Source organism: Cervus canadensis, chromosome 10, assembly GCF_019320065.1.
Source record: "Cervus canadensis isolate Bull #8, Minnesota chromosome 10, ASM1932006v1, whole genome shotgun sequence".
Taxonomy (NCBI): Eukaryota; Metazoa; Chordata; class Mammalia; order Artiodactyla; family Cervidae; genus Cervus; species Cervus canadensis.
Genome location: NC_057395.1, coordinates 35,326,823 through 35,349,699, shown reverse-complemented (window position 1 = coordinate 35,349,699; position 22,877 = coordinate 35,326,823). Strand labels below are relative to the sequence as shown.

Here is a 22,877-nt window from a genome sequence, read left to right as displayed (position 1 = left end):
CAAAGAAGAACTAAAGAACCTCTTGATGAACATGAAAGAGGAGTGAAAAAGCTGGCTTAAAGCTCAACATTCAGAAAACAAAGATCATGGCATCCAATCCCATCATTTCATGGCAATTACATGGGGAAACAATGGAAACAGTGAGAGACGTTAATTTGGGGGGCTACAAAAGCACTGCAGATGGTCACTGCAGCCATGAAATTAAGACATTTGCTCCTTGTAAGAAAAGCTATGAGCAACCTAGACAACATATTAAAAAGCAGACACATTACTTTGCTGACAAAGATTCATCTAGTCAAAGCTATGGTTTTTCCAGGAGTCATGTACGGATGTGAGAGTTGGACTATAAAGAAAGCTGAGCACCGAAGAATTGACGCTTTTGAACTGCAGTGTTGGAGAAGACTCTTGAGAGTCCCTTGGACTGCAAGGAGATCCAACCAGTCAGTCCTAAAGGAAATCAGTTCTGAATATTCATTGGAGGGACTAATGCTGAAGCTGAAACTCTTATACTTTGGCCACCTGATGCGAAGAACTGACTCCTTGGAAAAGACCCCGATGCTGGGAAAGATTGAAGGCAGGAGGAGAAGGGGACGACAGAGGATGAGATGGTTGGATGGCATCACTGACTCAATGGACATGAGCCTGAGCAAGCTCCGGGAGTTGGTGACGGACAGGGCATGCTGCAGTCCATGGGGTCACAAAGAGTCAAGACACAACTGAACGACTGAACAACAAAATATGATTAAATTTGAATATAATGAAATAGATGTACTCTTAGGAAAAGTATTCTAAAAGAAGTAGAAAATCCAAAAGACTATCATGAGAAAAATGACAACAAAAACAGAGAAAGTGGCCAAAGACCTACTTGCACTACTTATTTCCGAAAGGAAAAAAGATCCAATTCACCAACTTCCACCAAGGAACAGCTTAAGGAATAGACAACTGCAGTACTTGTAAAAGTTATTTCAGAGTACTGAAGAAACAAACTTCCAAGTACAAAAATCTGACAAAGACAGTTCAATTAAAGCAAATCTAAAAACCCTGACTACAGTTTTTTTTTTACATGTAAATTTTAAACTCTTTCTTAAACAGACTGACACTTTGGCTATAAAACCACAGCATTTCAACATTTTTTTTTTTAATCGGAGAAAGTGTAACTTAAAAAAAGCTAATTTCCTAAATTCATTACCCAAAAAATCAACAACCCAGACTTTCCCAGTGGTACAATAGATAAAAATCTGCCTGCCAATGCAGAGGACACAGGTTCGATCCCTGGCCTGCGAAGATTCCACAGCAGCGGAGCAACTAAGCTCATGTGCCACAACTACTGAGCCTTCGCTCCACAATTAGAGAAGCCATTGCCATGAGAAGCTTGCTCACTGCAACCAGACAGTAGTTCCCTCTTGCTGCAGCTAGAGAAAGCCTGCACAGCAACAAAGACCCAGTGCAGCCAAAATTAATTAATTAAAAAAAAAAACCAACAACCCAAGAGAAAAAGAGTCAAAGAGTATAAACTGATAATTCAACAACAAAGAAATACATATGGTTTGTGACACTCTACCCCACTAAAAGAAATGCAAATAAAAATACAATTTCTCTCTAATCTCCAGGAGCAAAGATCAAAGAGTCTGACAACATATTGAACTGGCAAAGGTGCAGAGAAAACCCAGGCTCCTGGAGTTGGGACTGACTGAGGACCTTGAGGCATAATCTGAAATTGTATCATCGTGACCACTGCATATGGCTTAGCAACTCCACTTCTATAAAATTTATTCTACAGGCATATCTACATACTCACAAAATGAGCTGTGCAAGACACTGAGTGTAATACTGTTTTTAATAGCAAAAGATGCAAAAGTCCTGTCTACCGCCATACCACCCTGAACGCCCCTGATCTTGGCTGATCTCGGAAGCTAAGCAGGGTCGGGCCTGGTTAGTACTTGGATGGGAGATGTAAAAGTCCTAAATGTTTACCAATAGACAGGCATATACTTACAAATAACAATTAAATAAACTATGATGCAGCCATATAACATATAACTAACTATGGGCTTTCCAGGTGGCTCCGGGGAAACAAAGAATCTGCCTGCCAATGCAGGAGTTCCATCCGTGGGGCGGGAAGAGCCCCTGGAGGAAAAAAAGGCAACCCAACCCAGTATTCTTGCCTGACAAATCCATGGACAGAGGAGCCTGGCAGGCTACAGTCCACAGGGTTGCAAAAGAGTCAGAGACAACTGAGCAACTAAACATCAACATGCAGCAGTTAAGAACAACGTACCAATTGCACACACAATGAAACAGAACCATCTCCAAGATAAACTGTTAAAAGACTGTTAAAAGTAATCTATGCATATATAAATATATCTATTTTCTTTCTATGGAGGAAAACAGTACATCTCACTAGACCTAACTGGTTGCCTCTGGGAAAGGAAAACTGATGGCTGGTGACTGGCTTTTGACTATTCTGTGTATCTTTGTATTTTGCCATGTGCATTTATTACTTATTGAAAAAAAAATTTTAATAGAGCTAATGGTTGCTCAGAATCGTCTGCCTTATCACCTCTGAATTTAACCTTACCCTAAGAAACGTGTCAAGATAAAGAAAATTTTTGCTACACTTCCTAACAATCTTTTATATATATATATATATATGTATATAAAAAATTAGAAAATACATTTGAATTGCTCTGAAACTGTTAATCACTTCTACTAGAATATAATTTATATACAGTTTTTATTTATATCAGTCAGATAAAACATCATTAATGATTTGTGTACTTACCGAACCTTTTTTCCATTTTCAGTAATTTTTGTTACATTTAATAATCCATATTTCTCTTGACCCTATGGTATGGAACAGAGGTATTACTGTTTATACATCATTCATATAGGCAATGAGGTCTAAATTCTTACATACAACTGAATCAAAATGATCTGGTACTCTAATATTAGCTTAAAAGAAAAGATTAGTCAGTAGTAATATGTTTAGTTGTACAATGTGTTAAAAATACAATTTTCTAATACTTCTGTAAAGTTATTTTCAGTTAAAAAAGTTATTTTCAGTTGTTTTTATAATTAAGCACTTGGTCTTCTCAAGTAACAGCAGTCATAAGGTAAAGTCAAACTAGATCTCCATATGAACGCTACAAGTCAGCACTGGAAAAGTGATTTATGACTTTCTGTTCAAAGCAAAGGATACAATGCTATAAGGATAAATATCACAGAAAAAGAATTATTTATTTTGCTGTCACTGTACAACAGTATAGTCTAAAAATTATTTAAGATACCCACTTTGTCAGAATGTAAAAATAACCAGGTGGAACAAATGCAGTGACTATATTTAATAAATTGCTTAAAGTAACTGGTACTCTGCATAGAACCGGCCTTAATGTGGCATAAAGAATTCACTACATGCTTCATTAAACATATGGTGAACTGGGCTCGAGACTAACTACATCTATTAGTCAGCGGATGTAAAAACCAGTTACACAGCTTTACCATCACACCCTAGGAAGGCAAAAGCCGCTGTGCTCAAGTTAAATGTTATCTTAACATCCTTCCAGGTGGGACTGAAGAAGCGCTTCTCACTCCTCTAGCCGTCTATATTCAAATCATTTAACCAAAATGAGTGAATGCCTACAGCAATCATCAGCATTAGTGAGCACTGTTAAGCACAAGACAAAGCAGTCAATTTCATTTCAACTAAAACATACACACAATATACACACGCAGGGAAAAGACTCCCGATTCAGAATTTATTTCTAACTATTTAACTCACACCTCAGCTATGTTCTCAATGTACTTTATTTAGGAAAAACAACCACATTTTTCTTGTACAGGATATAAATACCGAATATTTTCTCACTAATGTCTAAAAGATAATGCCTGCCTGGTCTAATAAGAAAAACTCAAATCTATAGACAAAGCTGACAAACTGTTCTATTATTCACTTTTGGTAACTGGGAACTTGGGAAATATCCATACTGTTGCAATTTTTTTTCACAAAGCATAAGGTTGGCTCGCCTTAGATATGCAAGTCTGATCCTTTTCCTTAAGAACTCTCTGTTGCCTCTCAATAAAAACCTCAATTACACAGTTAAAAACATGCACAGGACATTAAGAACATTCCCAATTTACTATCAAAAGCAGAGAAGAGGGGGGGAACCTTTCAATGATCCAGAAACTAAGTAACGTTTATCTGAAAGGAAGGGCCCTGGTTGTGTAAGCACAGGAGCAGGAATAAGCCTACTAAAAACACCAAAGCTGGGACAGAGTGGGAGAAAAAGCAGAGACAGGACGGAAATGCCAGCATCAATAAGGGAAGAGAAATGGAAGGGACAGCAGCAGTGACAGATGGCCAGAGCCTGAGGGATGAAAAGACACTCTGGATCAGGGATTCTCACCTGAGCTGTGAATGGACCGATACTGCACAAAACCATGCATGTACAGACATCGTTCAAGGGCAGGGCCCAGAGTACCCAGGAAATTCTCACAGGGACCAAGACCCAAGCACTAACGCTCTAAGGAGCAAGCACTCCAACGTGAACCTAAGAACAAAATCTGCCACATTCAAAGCGTAGAGGTGCAAAGCAATGACCACAGCAATGAGAAGTGCAGTGAGAAAGGCACATCTAACTCCACCTGTGAGGAAGGAAGGGCGTCAGAGTCGCTTCCTAGAGACTGAGGACCAGGAGGAGCCGGAGGGAAACAAGGGCTGGGGATGACAGACGAGTGAGCGCACTGAGGCCGAAGGAGCATCAGCTGCAAGAGCCTTAAGTTCCCTCAACATACTGAGGTGGAGAAGCAGCAGGAAACAAAGGCCATGGGGAGAATGGAGGAGAGGCAGGTGACAACGGACTCAAGTGGAACACTCCTAGTTACTACCGTAAGTGATGCTGCAGGCCTGGACCAGGGCAGTAGCTGTGAGAGAGTGAAAGTGAAAGTCGCTCAGTTGTGTCTGACTCTTTGCGACCCCATGGACTGTAGCCCATCAGGCTCCTCTGTCCATGGAATTCTCCAGGCAAGAATACTGGAGTGGGTTGCCATTCCCTTCTCCAGTGAGGGAGTGAAGAGGGGCCAAATATGAGAGTGATTCAGAAGACAGAGTTGACAGGGATAGGAAGAGGGAAGAGCTGGGAATCTCCCAAGCTTGAGCAGCTAGCTAGGTAGAGGGGGGTCCCCTCAGCGGCAAGAACACTCTTTGTTTTTTGGTATTTTTTTTCACTTTTTGGCAGCAACAAGCAGCATGTGGGATTTTAATTCCCCGACCAAGGACTGAATCTGTCCCTCCTGCATTGGATGCATGGGGTCTTAACCACCGGACCACCAGGCACTCTCTAGAGGAGCTTTCCCAACCCCTCAAGCAGGAGCACCTCCACCTTCCGACCTATGACTACGGCCCCTAGTTCGCCTACTGTGTTGCACTTACCGCAAAGCACTATTACATATAATTTCCTCACCTTCTATCAGGCTGTACGCTGGAACTAGATCGGCTGTGCTCAGCGCTGTATGACAGCACCCAGCACAGTGGCCAGCAGGAACCTGGGGCTCAATATATATTTACTGAAGTAATTAACCCACAAAGTAGCTATGTGCTGCGGCCAAAAAATAAAATTAAATTTAATAAAAGAGGGCATTAAGAAAACAAATATAAGAGAAGGTCAGTGATGGAAGGTCAGTAATTAACCAACGAAGTAGCTGTGCTATCACACTGCTAAGAAATGTAAGAGAGGGACTTCCCTGAGTCCAGCGGTTAAGAATTCGCCTGCCAACTCAGGGCACACAGGTTAGACTCCTGGTCCAGGAAGACCCCCACATGCCACAGAGCAATCAGGAAAGATCCCACATGCCGAAATGCAGATCCCACATGCCGCGACGGTAGGAGCCAGTACACCTAGAGCCTGTGCTCCGAAACAAGAGAAGCCACCACAATGGGAAGCTGGTGCACCGCAACTAGAGAAAACCCATGCAGAGCAACAAAGACCCAGGGCAGCTAAAAACAAACAAGTAATTCCCCTCTTCCACTGCAGGGGGTGTGGGTTTGATCCCTGGTCAGGAAGTTAAGATCCTGCATGCAGTGTGGTACAGCCAAAAAATAAAATTAAATAAATAAAAGAAGGCATTAAAAAAAGAAATATAAGAGAAGGTCAGTGATGGAGAAAATAAAGCTTTAGCTCTTAAACACTGAAGTTCTACATCTGACATAAAAGTGATGGGCAGGAGGATACAGGTTTGACTATTCAGGTGTGAGCTTCGGGGGAAGGAATTCAGACAGATTTTTACTTCATACTATTTGGTGTACTTTTCTCCACTTAGGATCAAAGTCCATCAATGTTTTTGTGTAGCTTACTAAAATAACTTCATAAAAACTTTGCTAAGTCCTCTAAAAACTGTCCATACTCACACACGAATATTTCTTAGTCTGAATATGCTGACACTCCAAAGGAAATTTCAAGTTGAAAATAAGCAGGAATGTTTTAATAAAAACTAGCAAAATTGGTTAAGGTTGAACTAAAAAGACTGTAATAAGATTTTCTTATCCTAATAAGGCAAGAAAACAATAAAATATTTGTTCCACTGAGTAATCCGGGAAAACTTCCACAGGTTCGTAACCACTTTGCAGGCTCCAGAATTTCTAACTGATTTTTGCATTCATTTAGTTAAGTAAGCATTTCCCAATTTTGGGTAATAACTGTTAATATCAAAATCAATACCTCCCAATAAAACTTTTATCTTCAGTTAATCATCTTATAATAATGTAATAAAAAGATTCTTTCTACACAGAGGAAGAATATAATGTCGAAAAAGAATCACTGTGATGAAACTTCCAGGACAGGTAAATTCATACAGATCTTCAAACTAGAGCTTACTGGGGGGAGGGGAGAAGGGGCAGGGAAATGTACAGTGACTGCTTGATGGGTAGGGATCTCCTGATGAAAGCGTCCTAAAACTAGGAGCATATTGTAAATACACTAAAGCCACTGAATTACAAACTTTAAAATAGCTAATGACTAATTTTATGTTAAGTAAGTTTCACCTCGATTAAAAAAATGTTTAAAGAACCAGTTTTATTAAAAAAAATTAATGTCTAAATCATGTTCAATGGAAAAAAACTAGACAATTTGTCCACTAAACACTCTTGTTAAAGAACGTGTTGAAATGTCCTTTGCTCCAAAGTGGGTAAAGCACTTTAATACCATTATTTGAAAACATAAGGTCAAAGCTCAAGTTTACAAATTATATATTTAAAATTGTATTCACTATTCAGTAACTGAAAACTTTAAAATGCATATTCTCATAGGCACATTGGGACAAATAGAGATTAGGTCCTTAGATCAGCCTACAAAATCCTACTGAATCCATGCTCTAGTCATACTGTAGAGAAACATTATCAATTTTTTAAAAGATGTATACACTACTTATTTCTAAAAAGGACTTCAAGTGACTATGAAAAATAATGTATTTGAAAACTGGAGAGAAAACAAGAAAAAAATGAACATGTTTAAAATTTATATTAAGGGATGAAATTTTAATCTGCTTTGATTAGAAGAGACTGAATGAAGACATCATATGCAAGTGAACAAAGCTTGTGAAAAAAGGCCATGTATTATATGATTCTACTCATACAAAAGGACCAGAACAGGCAAATCCAGTGAGATAGAAAGTAATTACTGGCTGCTTAGGGCTTGATGGGTGTGGAGGCAGAGGGGGTCATGACAGATGAGTGCTTCTTTTCGACATGATGAAGATATTCTAAAATGAGGGTAACAACAGTTGCATTAATACTAACCACCACCAAACTGTACAGTTTAAATGGGTGAACAGTACAGTGTATTAGTTATATTTCTTTTTTTTTATTGTAGTGGTTTTTGTCATACATTGACATGAATCAGCCAATACAGTTTTAATTTTAAAAAAAAAAAGATCTGAGAGGTAGCTGGGCAATTTGCAGAGATTTAAAGATGGTATCGGGTAACTAATACTGATTATATTGTCAGTTTCATTTCTACATTTGTAGCTTCCTTTTTCTTACCACTAAGGCTTTTTTATGCCAACCAGATTTTAACTCAAAGTACTAAGAAAATATTTGCTCATATTAACTGGGTAAGAGTGGGAAAGACAGGCAAAAGACTCAGTTCAAACAGGGCAAGTGGCTGACAGGAAGCAGAGGCTGAGGGAGGAGGAAGACATTCAGGGGACAGAAGCCTCTGGGGGCAGGGAGCTGAACTGGGGGATGGGGGGAAGGACACTCTACACTTATGAGAAAACAGAATAGCCTTAGGCAGAATTAACAGAATTATTCCTTTTTTTTTTTCCACCTGCAAGAAAACAAAGAATGAAACAGAATCCTGGTGAGGTAGTTCCCTGCCACGGCCATCAGAGGGGACCCTGAGTCCAGGACAGTCAGGGTGCTGGCAAACCCTTGAGAAAGGATAACTGCCTGGGGGAATAATCTGCAAACAGTCCTTTGTAACCTACGTGGGACATTTATAAACTCATGTTTCTAGGATTACCTAGAAATTCCCTTTTACCAAAATATAAATAATTTATAAAAGGTCTTCTTAGAAGTTATATATTACCCATACCTAAAGTAAGTTTAAAAAGGTTTCCTTCTTTTTCTAGATAGATGGATAAATTAAGCGTACTGTAGTAACAGTACTTTAGATTCATAGAATAATTCTTAACAAAACCACTAAAATCACATTCACTTTTATCTTTATTTGATGTTTATGTACCCAGGACTGTGTTAAATAATATAAAAGAAAAAAGAAGAAAGCAGCCCCTATGAGTCCCTTTGGAGTTTAAACTCTCAGCAGGGAGATGGGAGAACAACAAGGTAACTTTCACTCCACAGATGCTGTCAATGACTTGGAGCTCAGAGAAAAAGAAGATATATTGTTATGCTGAGGTTAGTGGGGGCAGGACCTACAGAGTCCTCCTACAAATCAGCTCAGGATTAACTGTAGGTGCAGAGAAGCCAAGGAGCAGGGTAGGCAGTGAAACCCTCTGAGCAACATCAGAAGGACAGGTGGACAACATGTTAGATGAATCAAAAGACCAGACTTGCTCAGGGAAGGGAGGAAGAGCCTGTAAAAGGAAAGCACCATCTGTGAAAATCTGTGCTCTTGGGAAATTAGAAGTATCCTAATAAAGTTACTCCTTAAAATTAAGGAAATAACAATAAAAGTTTGTTTTTTAAAAAAAGTTTACAAATTTCATTTCTTTATTCAGCAAAACTCCCTGGAACAGCAAAACTCTACAGCACTGAGTACTCTGGTTCCGCTCTAAGGAAGCTTTCCTTTGTCTAGTGGGGAAGACATTAACTAAGGGTTGGAAGCTCCTACAAGAAATAAGAAATGAAAAGCGTTGCTCTATTTTATGGAATCAAATAACATATACTTAAATGCTATAAAGAGGACTACAGGGAAAGTATGAAAGTGAAAATGATAGTCACTCTGTCGGGTCTGACTTTTTTCGACTCCATGGACTGTTGCCCACCAGGCTCCTCTGTCCATGGAATTTCCCAGGCAAGAATACTGGAGTGGGTAGCCATACCCTTCTCCAGGAGATCTTCCCAACCCAGGGATTGAACCCAGGTCTCCTGCATTACAGGCAGATTCTTTACTGAGCCACCAGGGAAACCCACTACAGGGAAATCTGACCAAATCTAGAGGATTAGAATAAAATTCTGAGTCTGAACTGAGCTCTAAAGAATGACCTAGAAGTTGACTGGACAAAGATGTGAGAGGCACGGGTTTCAGTACATGAAGACCCTGGAGCTGAAGAGTCAGAGGGCAGTGAGAACAAGTGAGGGGGGCTGAGGGCCCAGGACAGGCACAGTCTCGAAGACCTCAACACGAAGTTTAGTCCCCCTTTCTGAAAGGAAATGGAGCCACTGAAGGGGAAGAAGAGGAGCAGCAAATTACAGGAAGACTTGGGGGAGGGGGGGTCCTACAAACATTGAGGTCAAGTAGAATTTCTCCAACATTAAGGCTGAAGAGAAGTCACTGGAGGTTTTCCAAGCTTAGGAGAAACCTGAAGTTGAGTTAGGTACGGCCAATATCACCTGGCATAGGCTGGGTGATGCATCTGACAGTTTAGAGAGGAAAAGGGCATCTAAGCTCGTTAATAAGGAGGAGGGTGCTTCTTACCTTTGGACTGCTGGCCTGAGGAAGAAAGGGTAATGTGTAAACTTGATAGTATTCTCCAGGGACTTTAACATTTATGTTCAAAAGCCAAACATAAATTCATCCCTTATAAATATGGTATACAAGTTGATCACGAAGGTACCATATTTTGCACAAAGAGGGGAATTTTTAAATCAATAAAATCTGATTTTTATTTTAAACCTATTATCTGATTATTTTTTGAGAGACCGATGAAATGTGATAGAAGCCCAAGAGATATTTAAACATTACACTTGAGAAAATTAATTTGCTGAAACTGATTGAAATAATTGGACTATATTTTCTACTTGCTGCTATCATACTAACTGTATCTTGGTGCTTTGGTGAAGAGGGAGAAGACTCATGTTCAGGATAGCAGGGTTTTGAGGCAGATGGAGATTCCTACAAAAAATAAGTAATGAAAAATGTTACTCTATTTCATATAATTGTATTTCTCCCTCTACTCATAAAGGGAGAGCTTAATAAGGGAGGTTGAGAAAAATTTTTTCCTACTTCCCTTCTATATTCAGCTATGAAACTAATATGGTACAGATGTGAAAACTATAGATGTCATAAAGTTTATAAAAGATGGCATATCTTGTACCAATTATTATAAACTTAAATATCATATAAAGGATTACGCAAAAGAAATGAGGCATGCTGCCTTAAAATCATGATGCTGCATCAGCTTAAATTAACCATATTTAAAATAAGCAAAATCTGCACACTTGTGGATAAAAATGTTAACAGTCAACATATTAATTTGCTCTTGGTGTGAATTCTGGTAGGATTCGGCACAGAACACTCACAGGAACTACTTGGCAACTGCCAGAATAAGAACTTGTATTTAATTAAATTGCTATTAGTATTTAATATAATTTATAGCTAACCTCAGTTATTAGAAACAAAGAATTTTTTTAGTATGCAAAGAAAAAACCTCAGATTTACAGATTAACAACTCACCAGAAAAAAAAAGGAATATTTTAAAGTCTAAGCCTACAAGAATATAATAGAAGCAAGCCAATAATGTGCATTTTCAAAGAAATTCTGCTTTGTCAATATTAGAATGGTATGTGACTTCTACCTCAGGTACTTGTAACACTATTCATGGAGGATAAAACCAAAGAATCATTATATTGGTACCAACAGCCAAGTTCGATTTAAATGTTCTCTGTTCTCCTAGAAGCTTTGAATGATTTCAGGAAAAGAGAATTAGGAAAATCATATGCCAACATCTATTATTAACTTTCCTATAAAGCCAGATAATTTCTCTGGACATTCATCTTCACATCTGTATCATCTACTTTTCTATACTTATGAAACTGGATTAAAAACTGGTGACGAGCCTGGGAATTTTTATTAAATCACAATACAAAACCGTTAATTTAACATCCATTTACTTGGAAAAAAGTCTTCAGGTTCATAACCTATACAATTTATAAAAACAGAAACTAGGCAGCAGTGAAATTTTACAGGAAAAATTCTTGAAGGGACAACCTTAAAAGCAAACATCCAAGGCCTACATACAAATAGAGAAAACATTAAAATCATGTCAAATATTTCTTTATAAAAAGAAATTACATTTAATGTCCAAATGTCAGTTTAGCCTCATTTAAGTAATTTTTCCGACAGCTTCAGAAGTTTTGCTTTTCCATTTCTTGACTTCTCAAAGAGTGCCTAATATTAAAACAGTGTGAGAAAAACAGGAAAGATCTGATGACCCATAAACTAGAAAATAAGTAACTGAATAAAATGAGTGGTAACTACATACCCTCACCTACCTCCTTCAAGGTTGTCTGGCAACTGAATTAGGACCTATAGCATTGTAACAACATTTGCTATACAGTATTAGGTTTCTGTGATTACTTTTCAAGTTATACAGGTTTTACCCCTTGTATGAGTCCACCAGCTTTGTTCTGGTATAGTCCCTCTTTTATAATCTTAAATCTTAAAAACATACATACTAGAAGATGATGATAAGTAAAAGAATTTATCTGATGAAATAATTATCTGTGATTCCATTTATAAAGGTAGAGGGGAAAACGCCATTTCTACAAAAATAAGCTCTAGTCTCAAGAAAATCACGTTATCACATTCTGAAACAATTAGATGAAACAGGATATGAAATAAGAATCCCACATGTTATTCTAATAATATACTGAAAATGAATCTCATGAAAGATTATAAAGAGGTAAGAAATGTTAAGTCTACATCAGCAAAATAAACATCCTTTTTATTCTAGAGTCCACTGGATGATGCAATAGACTTGGTTCAACCATAGCTTAGGCACTACAGCGTTCATCACATTTAGTACAGTTTTTTGTATACAGTGAAGTGTAATCTGGTTCTTATAGTTAAATGAATTTTTTTACTATTAATAAAATCTCTAGGACTCTTACCTACACAGGTTAACTTCAATGCTAATATATTTCCAAGCCTTCAATAGCACAGACTCCAGAATTTCATTCTTTTAATATGCCCTCTACATTCCACCACCTAATATCCTTACAAATAGAAATTAGAAGTACTTGTTTGAGCGACTGATAGAGATAATTTAAAAATGAATTTAGGACTGAAAGTATCCAAACACAGAGAAATATGCCTCTGGAGAGGGCCTCCTGCTTTCACGAACACGCCTGCAAATGCAGAAACCTATTAACTATGCCGAAAGAGAATCTTGTTGGTGAAATAGAGTCCCCAGTGACAAGTATTTCAATGTTAGGGTGTTATTGCCACTCTCACATCATCACCACCACTTTAACATCAGTATGTCTGATGTCTACAAATCTGTAGTAATTTCCTATTCTATCACCAGACTTGAGGTCACAAGGTAAAGATGTAACTCACAAGGAAGTTAAAAATTCTACCGCTTTTCCAATCTCATTGTTTGCATCAAAATCCACTCCCTAGTTCAAACAGAGAACATGACTTCTCAGGAGCACTTTGAACAGAGAGCTGTTAGGGAAACAGGAGGAGCAGGCTTTCAATCTTCCCTGGGATGGGAAAGTTAATTAAATGTCTTTACCATTAAATCTCTTAGAAACTGAAGACAAACAATAATGATTTGTGATTAAAATGGGATTATGAAAAAAACCTATCACCCACCAGGCCCAAATGTACCATGTATACATACATCATTACGCCATAGGTCAAAAACCAGAAAACTTCAAAACCAATCCCCACTCTGGGACAAACAGATACGGCATGCAATAAAACAGTCACCACCAAGGTATGAGACGTAACAAAGAAGAAAATAAAACATAAAGAACTTGCCCGAGTTCTCAACAGATTTATTTTCTCAGAAAATCCTACCTTGTCATTGGCATCCAGCACAATGGTGCTATGTCTCCACTTTGACAATACTATTGGTTCTTGCAGCCGCCTGTCCAGACTCCTACTTTTAATAATTTCTCTTTGCTGCTGAGATGAAGCATTGTACTAAAGAAAACAAATTACACCTCATAAATAATAGAAACAGAAGTGGAATCTAAACATGCTGGCTCCAAGTGACACATGGCATCAGGCAAAGCTCGCCATGTGACACTAGTAGGAGTTCACTCATCTCTGACCAGCACTTGGCACAAGTTCACACACTTGGGTGTTGGAGAGACTGAGCTCATGTTATTTTTGGCAAATCACTTAATATCCCCAAGTCTAAACTGTACTCACTGTAAAACAGATTCAACAGAAATAGGGGAATTAATAGCATATAAAAAGTGCCAAATGTTGCCCTGATAGGGTCTCAATAAATATTAGTTATTATGATTTGTAACATGAGGTCATCAGACCAATTAATTTTTTAAAGTTCCTTCTACTTTGAAAATCCACATGAATTCAGTTATCGGCTTATGTTTTTAAATGTTTTTAAAATCATGCTTTCATACACAACAGTATATTCACATTTAAAGGGCTTTTTGTTTTTACTTTTACTTTCCATTCATAGGTCAAGCACACTACTCTTTATTTCTCTGAAGTGGTAAAATGTAACCAAGTCAAACAGTAGTGCCCATACTAGTTCAGACACCAATCGTGAACATATCAGTTGTGTACAAAGGATAAGTGCTGTGCTTAGAGGCTCAGCTGCGTTCCACACTTGGCGACCCCACGACTGAAGCCCATCAGGCTCCTCTGTCCATGGGGATTCTCTGCTGCAGTGGGTTGTCACGCCCCCCTGACAAAGGGTAGTAGTAAATGCCAAGCAAAAATTACATATAAAATTAAGAACACATTATTAACAAGATACTAAGCCTTGCAATGTTTGAAATGTCAAGTAGACCACCAGGCATAAACATTTGAGAAATGTGAGGTTTAAGAGTTATGCAGCTTCATACAGGCAGTTTTAATATATTATAAATAAATTATAATAAAATGACAAAAGAAAATTCATCTATTTTTAAGGGATACATTCTTCTCCTGAAACCAAAGTATTCCTAATACCTACTTCTCAAAAAACCCCAGTAAATCTTAAATTTTAATAACTCATTGTATTTTCAGTGAAGTTAAATTATTTTATCTTATTATTAAATTTCAATAATACATTATTTATACTGTTTATATTATTTTAAAAAACCTTCCAACATTTTTGTCCACAGTATGTCATTTCTTCACTTTCCAAAATGAGTCCATACAGGCCCTCCAAACTGTTTCCCAAAGCTGTTACTTCATTTTTCACATCAGAATTTGCCAAAGCCAGGCAGTCACATGGGTGTATGTTTTTCACCCACTGTTGCCTAACAAATAGCAATCTTAAAATTTGTCACACAAGTTCACAAAAGGATCATTTATAGAATGAACAAAGATGAAGATTAAAGGCTTCCCCCCAAAAAATTCTGTGAAATAAATTTCTTAAGTGCAGAGACCCAGTAGAGTTGTATTATCACTTCAATACAATCACTGTCAGGAACAATTAAAATGTGCAATTGTGTGTAAGCTTGTGTATGAACTTTAATGGATATTTACCCTAGCTTTTGAACTTTATAATTACCACAACTGTTTAGAAATCCTTTTCGCAGGGCAACAAAAATAATGTAAAATTAAACTGGGTAATAATCACCATTTTAAAGGTGTTGACAGTTTTACTCAGCAACAGTATATTCATAAAAGCAAATAAAGCATAAATAAAATGTGATATAAAATCTAATGTAGACAGAAGACAAAAATAAAGTGTCACGTAATTACAGAAAAAAAAAATAAGAAGACACCATAGTTAAAATACACACACACAAACACAATCTAGTTGAACAAGATGGCTAAAACTTAACATTTAAAAAAACTTCTTAAAAACACCTCTTTTAAGAATTTTAATTGCATTTTTATTTGAATAATTTCAAACATACAAAAGAATAGCAATTATAGTAAAAACCCACCACTGAGCTCCAACATACCTAAGACAGGTAACTTTCTGATTTCTAAAGAAATAAAATATGAGGGTTCTCTGAGCACATCTTTTAGATTCCATTCCTCCTCCCCTCCCCAGCAAGGGCTTCCCTTGTGGCTCAGACAGTAAAGAATCTGCCTTGCAACACGGGACACCTTGGATCGATTCCGGGGTCTGGAAGATCCCCTGCAGAAGGAAACAGCAACCCACTCCAGTATTTCTACCTGGAGAATTCCACGAACAGAGGAGCCTGACAGGCTACAGTCCATAAGGTGGCAGAGTACTGGACACGACTGAGCGACTCACACACACATTAACCCCTGCCTGGCAGTACCATATAACTCAGTGCTCACCATTCTCAGAACTTTACACTTCAGTACATATATATGTATCTATAACTACATATTACCTGTGGGCTTTTAAATTTTATATAAATGGAATCATATCACACATATCAATCTTCAATTTGGTTTTTCATTCAATAATGTTTTTATTAAAAAACAGCAATTAAAAAAAACTACATCCATGTTGGTAAGTTTTCAGCTCAAACTCATTTATATTTCACTTCCTCATAATACTACCTTATATGTGGATGATAGGGGTAGAGTAGGATAATCAAATAGCTCGGAAATACCATTTGAGGACTTAGATAGGGAGGAACTTTAGAGGGCTTTGGGAGACCACAATACATTAATGATCACTGAAGAAAGCAGGCTTGCTTAACCACAAAACCAAGAAGGCTTGCTTAGCAGCAAAACCCATGCAAACAAAGCATGAGACATGCCCCCCAAACAATAAAAAATGGTGGCATGAGACCCACATCCTGCCCAGAGACTCAGTAAGTTAATGATACCTAGGACATGCTCTCTGCATGCACAAAGAAAATAGTAATTTATGGAAAGGTGACACTTCAAAGTGAAAGACCCTCATTGTACTGAGACCTGAAATAATTTTTCCATAGTGGCATGACAGCCCTGGCTTGACCAGGCAGGGATAAGAAAACTCTCCTGCCCAACCTGGAGGAGGAGCTGATGATGAAAGCGTGATGTCTACTCAAGAATGAGAAAAATGATCTTTTGCCCTTCCCTACTTTTCCTTTGATTATAAAACTGCAACCCAATAAGTTCTCAGCACTTGCCACTCTCTCACCCACCCACTTGTAAGCCCCACAACTGTCCTATTCTAATAGTCACATCTTATCTATTACTTTGCCTCTGCTGAATTCTTTTTGCGCTGAGATACAAAGGACCAGAGCTCTCTGGAGCCCAGCGAAACGCCACCTAGCAGTTTCATAGTGAAAGTGAAGTCGCGTCGCTCAGTCGTGTCTGACTCTTTGCGACCCATGGACTATAGCCCACCAGGCTCCTCTGTCCATGGGATTCTCCAGGCAAGAATACTGGAGTGGGTTGCCATTTCCTTCTCCAGCAGTTCCATAGACAGCACTAAATATAATTTAACCTTCTGTTTCAGGTGGACATCCCCAAGGTGGGGTACTAACAGCACTCCAACTTGCAGAACATAATGCTCTCTACTGCCATACTTGATACTGTTGAATTTATACACATTTGTGTATAGAAAATAAATGTATATACATATGTATAATGTTACTTCACTGCTTTCATTTTCCTGGTGACTTGGAAATCCTTTTCAAATACTTATTTCATGAATTCCTTTCCTCCATATGGCTTAGTCATGTTAAGTAGTTGTAATAGGAAAAAGGAGTCCAGAATGGCAGTGGCTAAAAGACAAGGAAGGGAAAAGCCGGCGAAAATAGAACAAAGGAAGGTCCGAGGACCAGAGTGAGGACCTCAGGTAGAACAAACAGCACTCCTGGCTAGCCCAATTTACATAGGGCAGGCCCAGGGGGAGGAAAAAAACATACAAAAAGAGGAGCCAAAGGGCCCAGGGTGTCTCTCTCCTCTGCAGGTGCTCTCTGTCTCTCTTTCTTTCTCTCTCTCTCTCCCCCTCCTCTTTGTGTCTTTTGGGTCAGCATGCCCTCATGCCTGGAGGATGTATTTCCTTTATTTATTTTCTAAATAAAACTGAGCTGTAACACGGAGCTGTAACACTGCCCGAGAGCTGTGATACACCGAGGGCTTTAAGGTCCGTCGCTTCAAATTTTTTTTGTGATGAGACAGAACCAAGGAAATTACCCGCTCCCCTGACAGTCATTTTGCTTATTTTCAATTAGGTTCTCTCTCTCACTAGTGTGTACATAAAGAACCAGGAAGTTCTTTATACATTTTGGCTTCTAAGCCTTTGTAGGCTTTGCGAATTGAATGTAGCTTTTCTGAGCCCAAAGCTCATCTCTTCCCCTTTGTGTATGGTATCTTTAATATTAAAAGGTGTTCTGCTGGATTGTATGTAGTCACATCTGCCCACCTTTTCCTTTATAGTTTTTCCTTACATAGTCTTATTGAAAAAATGCTTCCTACTCTGAAGTCAAAGACATTCTCTGATCCAGCCTTCTATAGCCTTTTAAGTTTTGCTTATTACATTTAGAGCTGTCATCTACCTGGAATTAATCATTAGGTGAGATGTCAAGATCTATGTTTACTTCATCCCCCGCCCCAGAGAATAACCAATAAATCTTCGGAATATTTATTGTACAGTCTATGCTTTACCCAGGGATTTGTGATGCTACCTCTGAGGTTCCTATTCTGTTCTGCTGGTCTATTTCTCTGCACATGTGCCCACAACTTAATCACTAGAGCAGGAACCCCACCCCTCTCCTATTCTTGAGTAGACATTCTCCCTACTCAGGAATATTTTGGTTCTTCACAGACCTTTGCTGGCAAGTAAAATTTAGCATCAATTCAAAAAAACAAAAAAGGTGGAGACAAGAATAGTAAATGGAAATGCTGTGAATTTACAGATCAATGGGGACACTGTTTCAACGTTAAGCATCCCAACCCAAGATCATAATGGTATATCACATCATTTCAGGTCATCTTTTATGTCCCTCAATTCTGCTCTGAAATTTTCTTAAGATCTTACAAACTTTCTATAGGTATAATCTTAGGATTCTTCTTGGCATTGTTGCTGCTGTTGCTAATATAAAAAATAACTTTATTCCTATCATATTTTCAAATTAACTTTTTAATTAGAAAATTGGGTAGTTTTTAGGTTGATTTTATGTCCAGCAAACTTACTGAACTATTAACAGTTCTGAGTTTGCCAAATCTCCTGATTTTCTAATAAAAGGAACAACTGCCATCTCTTAATTCTTTTTTTTTTTTAATTGTTGAATAGAAGCATTGACAGGAAAGTTATAGTCTAAGACCTAATTTTAATGGCAAAGCTTCTGCAATGGCATCATGAAGTGTGAGATTTACTATAAACTATATGATAAGTAATCTTCAGCATGAAGTAATACATCATTACATTTGAAGTGATCTTTTTGTAGAAACATATAATCGGGTCATGGTTTTTATCATTTCCAAAAATATTCAATAGCTGTGTTTAAACCATTTACATTTAATGTAATTTATTTATGTGTTAGGATTAAGTCTGCTGCTTTGTTTTATATTCTATCATGCCTGTTTCTCCTTTCCTGCCTTCCTATGGACTATCTTGAGTTTTTACTAACGTAGTTTAGTTTATCTATAGCTCTTTGAGTCTATTTCTCATTACAGTTTTTTAGTGCTTACTCTGCTGCTGCTAAGTCACTTCAGTCGTGTCCAGCTCTGTGCGACCCCATAGACGTCAGTCCACCAGGCTCCCCCATCCCTGGGATTCTCCAGGCAAGAACAATGGAGTGGCCTCCCACTTCCTTCTCCAAGTGTTTAGTCTAGGTATTACAAATTATGTATTTAATTCCTCACAGTCTATCAATATCAGCATTTTACTATTTCAAGTGAAATGTAGAAACCTTACCAACAATTATGTCACACTACTCTCCCCTCTTCACAACGTAGTTGTCCTAGATAACATCTCCACCTTCAGAAATGTTCTAATTTTTTTAAAGGTCAAACATAATTTTTTGATTTCCTCTTTGATTTCCTAAGTGATCAATTGGTTTTCTAGTAGCATATAGTTTAGTCTCCACGTGTTTGTGTTTTTTACAGTTTTTTTTCCTTGCAGGTGATTCCTAATCTCAAAGCACTGTGACTGGAAAAGATGCCTGACATGATTTCAATTTTCTTGAATTTACTGAGGCAACACTTTGTGGCTTAGCATGTGATCAATCCTGGAGAATGTTCCATGTGCATTTGAGAAGAGTGTGTACTCTGCTGCTGTTGGATGGAATGCTCTATAAATATTGATTAAATCCATCTAGCCTAAGGTGTCATTTAAAGCCTATGTTTTCTTATTCATCTTCTGTCTGTCTGTCTGCCTGTCTGTTGATCAAAGTGGGATGTTCAAGTCCCCCACTACTGTTATGTTACTGGTGATTTCTCCTTTTATGGCTGTTCACATTTGCCTTATTTATTGAGATATTCCTATGCTGGGTATGTATATATTTACGATTGTTATATCTTTTTCTTGGATTGATCCTTTGATCTTTACGTAGTGTCCTTTGTCTCTCGTAACTGTCTCTATTTTAAAGCCTATTTTGTCTGATATGAATACTGTTATTGCAGCTTTCTTTTGATTTCCATTTGCATAGAATATCTTCTTATATCCCCTTAAAACTCAAGACAAATGTCTCTTCTGATATTCACCCTTCCCGTTATACTCTGTTCATTTTTAATGTTCCAAGTTTTCTTCATTTATTTCTCTTCTGTTTTAAGGATTTCTTATAGCAATTCTTTGAGAACAAGACTGTTGGTAATAAATCTCTGGGTTTACTTTCATCTGAAAATGTCTTTATTTTACTTTCATGACTGAAGGATATTTTTGTTGGATATACAATCATGAGTTTTTTCTCTGTGCATTTGTAAAGTATAGCACCACTTCCTTCTGGCTTCATGGTTTCTAATAAGACATCCTCTGCTATTCAAATCATTATTACCCCACAAAGTACTGTGTTGTTTCACTGAGCTGCTTTCAAGATATTTCTTGAAGGGGGGGGGGGGGGGGGGAGGCGAAGGGAAGTCTTTAGTTTTCAGAAATTTGATTACAATGTGTCTGGATGTGGATTTCTTTGAGTCCATACTGTTTGGTATTTACTCAGCTTCTTGAATCTGGTGGTTTGTCTTTTATCAAATCTGAGATGCTTTCAAACATTGTTTCTGCAAATATTGTTCAGCCTCACACTCTTTCTTCACTCCTTCTGGAATTCTCGAGAAATGAATGTTAGGTCTTTTGTATGGTCCCAACAGATCTCTGAGACTCTTCATTTTCTTAAAATGTATTTATTTACTCTACCTAGGACCATACATTCCTCTCACAGCAGAGGTAGAGGTGGAAAAGCAAGCCCTGATGTACAAGCCCTTTACAATACCATGTTTATGACACATTTGCTCACATCCCATCAGTAGAAGCAAGTCACATGTCTAGACTAGATTCAGTCATGGTAACAGCAGGACAATATGCCCCATCCACAGCAAGAGGTCACTACAAAGGCACACAGCAAAAAGCACTGATCTGGGAGTGGGCGAGGAACGGATCAAATGATGCAAACTGCCACCACAGGCAATCTTCCTTTTTACCCTCTGATGGCTTTTAAGATTGTCTCCCTCTACTGAAGTTCCACAGGTTCAGTAAAATTTGTCAATATGTGTATTTTTTCTCCTGTGTTCTGGTCAGTATTGAAGGCTCCAGTTGAAGACTCATGCCTTCCTTTAGTTTCAGAAAATTCCAAGAAATTATATTTCCAAAATACTATTTCTCTACCAGTTCTTCCATTTTCTTCTTCGAGAATTCCTCATTTGTGAATACAGGAAAATTTCCACCCATCTTCCATCTCCTTTAACCATGTTTTAATATTTGTTATCTTCTTGTCCCTCTGACTATAGTTTATTCTATCCATTGTACTATTTTTTTAATGATTTTTTTTCTATATCCATGTATCTCTAAACTAGTAATATTTTTCTTTAAATTGACTTACTTTGGGAAAAAGAAAAATTTCTTTATAAACTAAAGTCTATCTGATAATTGACACTACAGATACATCTGCTACTTATAGGTGTTTTCTAAAATGTTAACATAAGGTACCGATTAAAATTTAAATGTTTGCTCAGATATCATTAATATTTATATATATTTATATCTTAATACTAACAGTGGTAACTACACAACCATTTTGAAACCTACTGCTTTAGATAAACTCAGCCCTCGTGCATTTATCTTTAGAGAGCCAGTGAGACCCTGAAAGGTCTCATTACTACATGCTGCTAATGACTGACTCAACTATAATACACATCTACATACAAGAATAAACTTGAATACTGAGTTGCTTTTCTTTCTTTTAAAAATATAAGTTTAACACCAACTTCATGCAGAAAACTCAACAAATTTAAGAGAACTCTTTGCATTACTGCCACTTAAAGGGGATCTTGGATCCAGGAACAATGAAAAACTGAATCAAAGAAATTTTAAATAGGGATTATCAATATTATATAGCTATAAGATAATGTATGTCACAGAATAATTGAGACAAAGGATTCCCAATGAATTATGGAAAAACCAGTCTTGCTGCTTTTTCAGAGCTGAATAAAAATTTAAAAATAAACCTGTTGTAACCATTTTCAGGTATTATTTACTTCATCCACTATTTTTACACAGAAACTCAGTGTTAAGGTTTATTACCTTTGGCAACTCCCACTCTGAGCGAGATCCATCTGCACTGTAGTAATATTGTCTACCTTGATCGTCAACATGCTTGAGCCACTATAAAAACAAAACAGGTGTTATATTTTAAATGCAAATAAAATTGAGCTTAAGCTTATAAAATCATAGGTATTAGGTAATATTCTTAAGAATTTTATTCTGTTTGCTCAAAAACATTCCAAAAGAAATATAACAAACTTATACTAACAGACTTGCATTTTAAGTTCGATAAAAATAAGTAACTAAATATTAAATGCAAATTTCTCTCTTTCATCCAGTGTCAAGCTAGTGATCCAAGCACCATTTAACAACACAACAAGAAATGGATAACGTAAAGATACAAAGATACATATATCGACATCATATATACGTATGTATGTGGACACAAGGACACACACCCTGAAATCAGGGTTGACAAATTAACAAAAGGGAATTTTTCTTCAATCTTTAAGGGTGAAACTACTAAACGATTTAATCCCAACTTCATACAAACCCTTAGGAATTACCTGCTGTAGCCAACACAGCTTATTCATACAATTTAAGTAACACCAACAACAAAACTTCATATAATACAGGAAATATGAAGAAGTAAAGACTAAAACATGTGATCTTGATTGTGA

General features: G+C 37.5%; 1 protein-coding gene across 9 annotated transcripts in view; it reads right to left on the bottom strand.

Moving 5' to 3' along the window:
- ARHGAP12 (Rho GTPase activating protein 12) overlaps window positions 1-22,877 on the bottom strand; it is a 115,195-nt gene that overhangs the window by 24,797 nt on the left and 67,521 nt on the right. For 7 of the 9 annotated variants that reach the window (XM_043478893.1, XM_043478892.1, XM_043478890.1 and 4 more), the window contains 4 exons: window positions 22,237-22,317; window positions 13,479-13,604; window positions 10,494-10,568; window positions 2,783-2,844 (listed from right to left, as the gene is read on the bottom strand). In XM_043478893.1, the coding sequence (XP_043334828.1) occupies window positions 2,783-2,844; window positions 10,494-10,568; window positions 13,479-13,604; window positions 22,237-22,317 (344 nt within the window). The remainder of the gene's footprint in view (window positions 1-2,782; window positions 2,845-10,493; window positions 10,569-13,478; window positions 13,605-22,236; window positions 22,318-22,877) is intronic. The other 2 variants (XM_043478895.1, XM_043478897.1) reach the window with 1 other exon arrangement.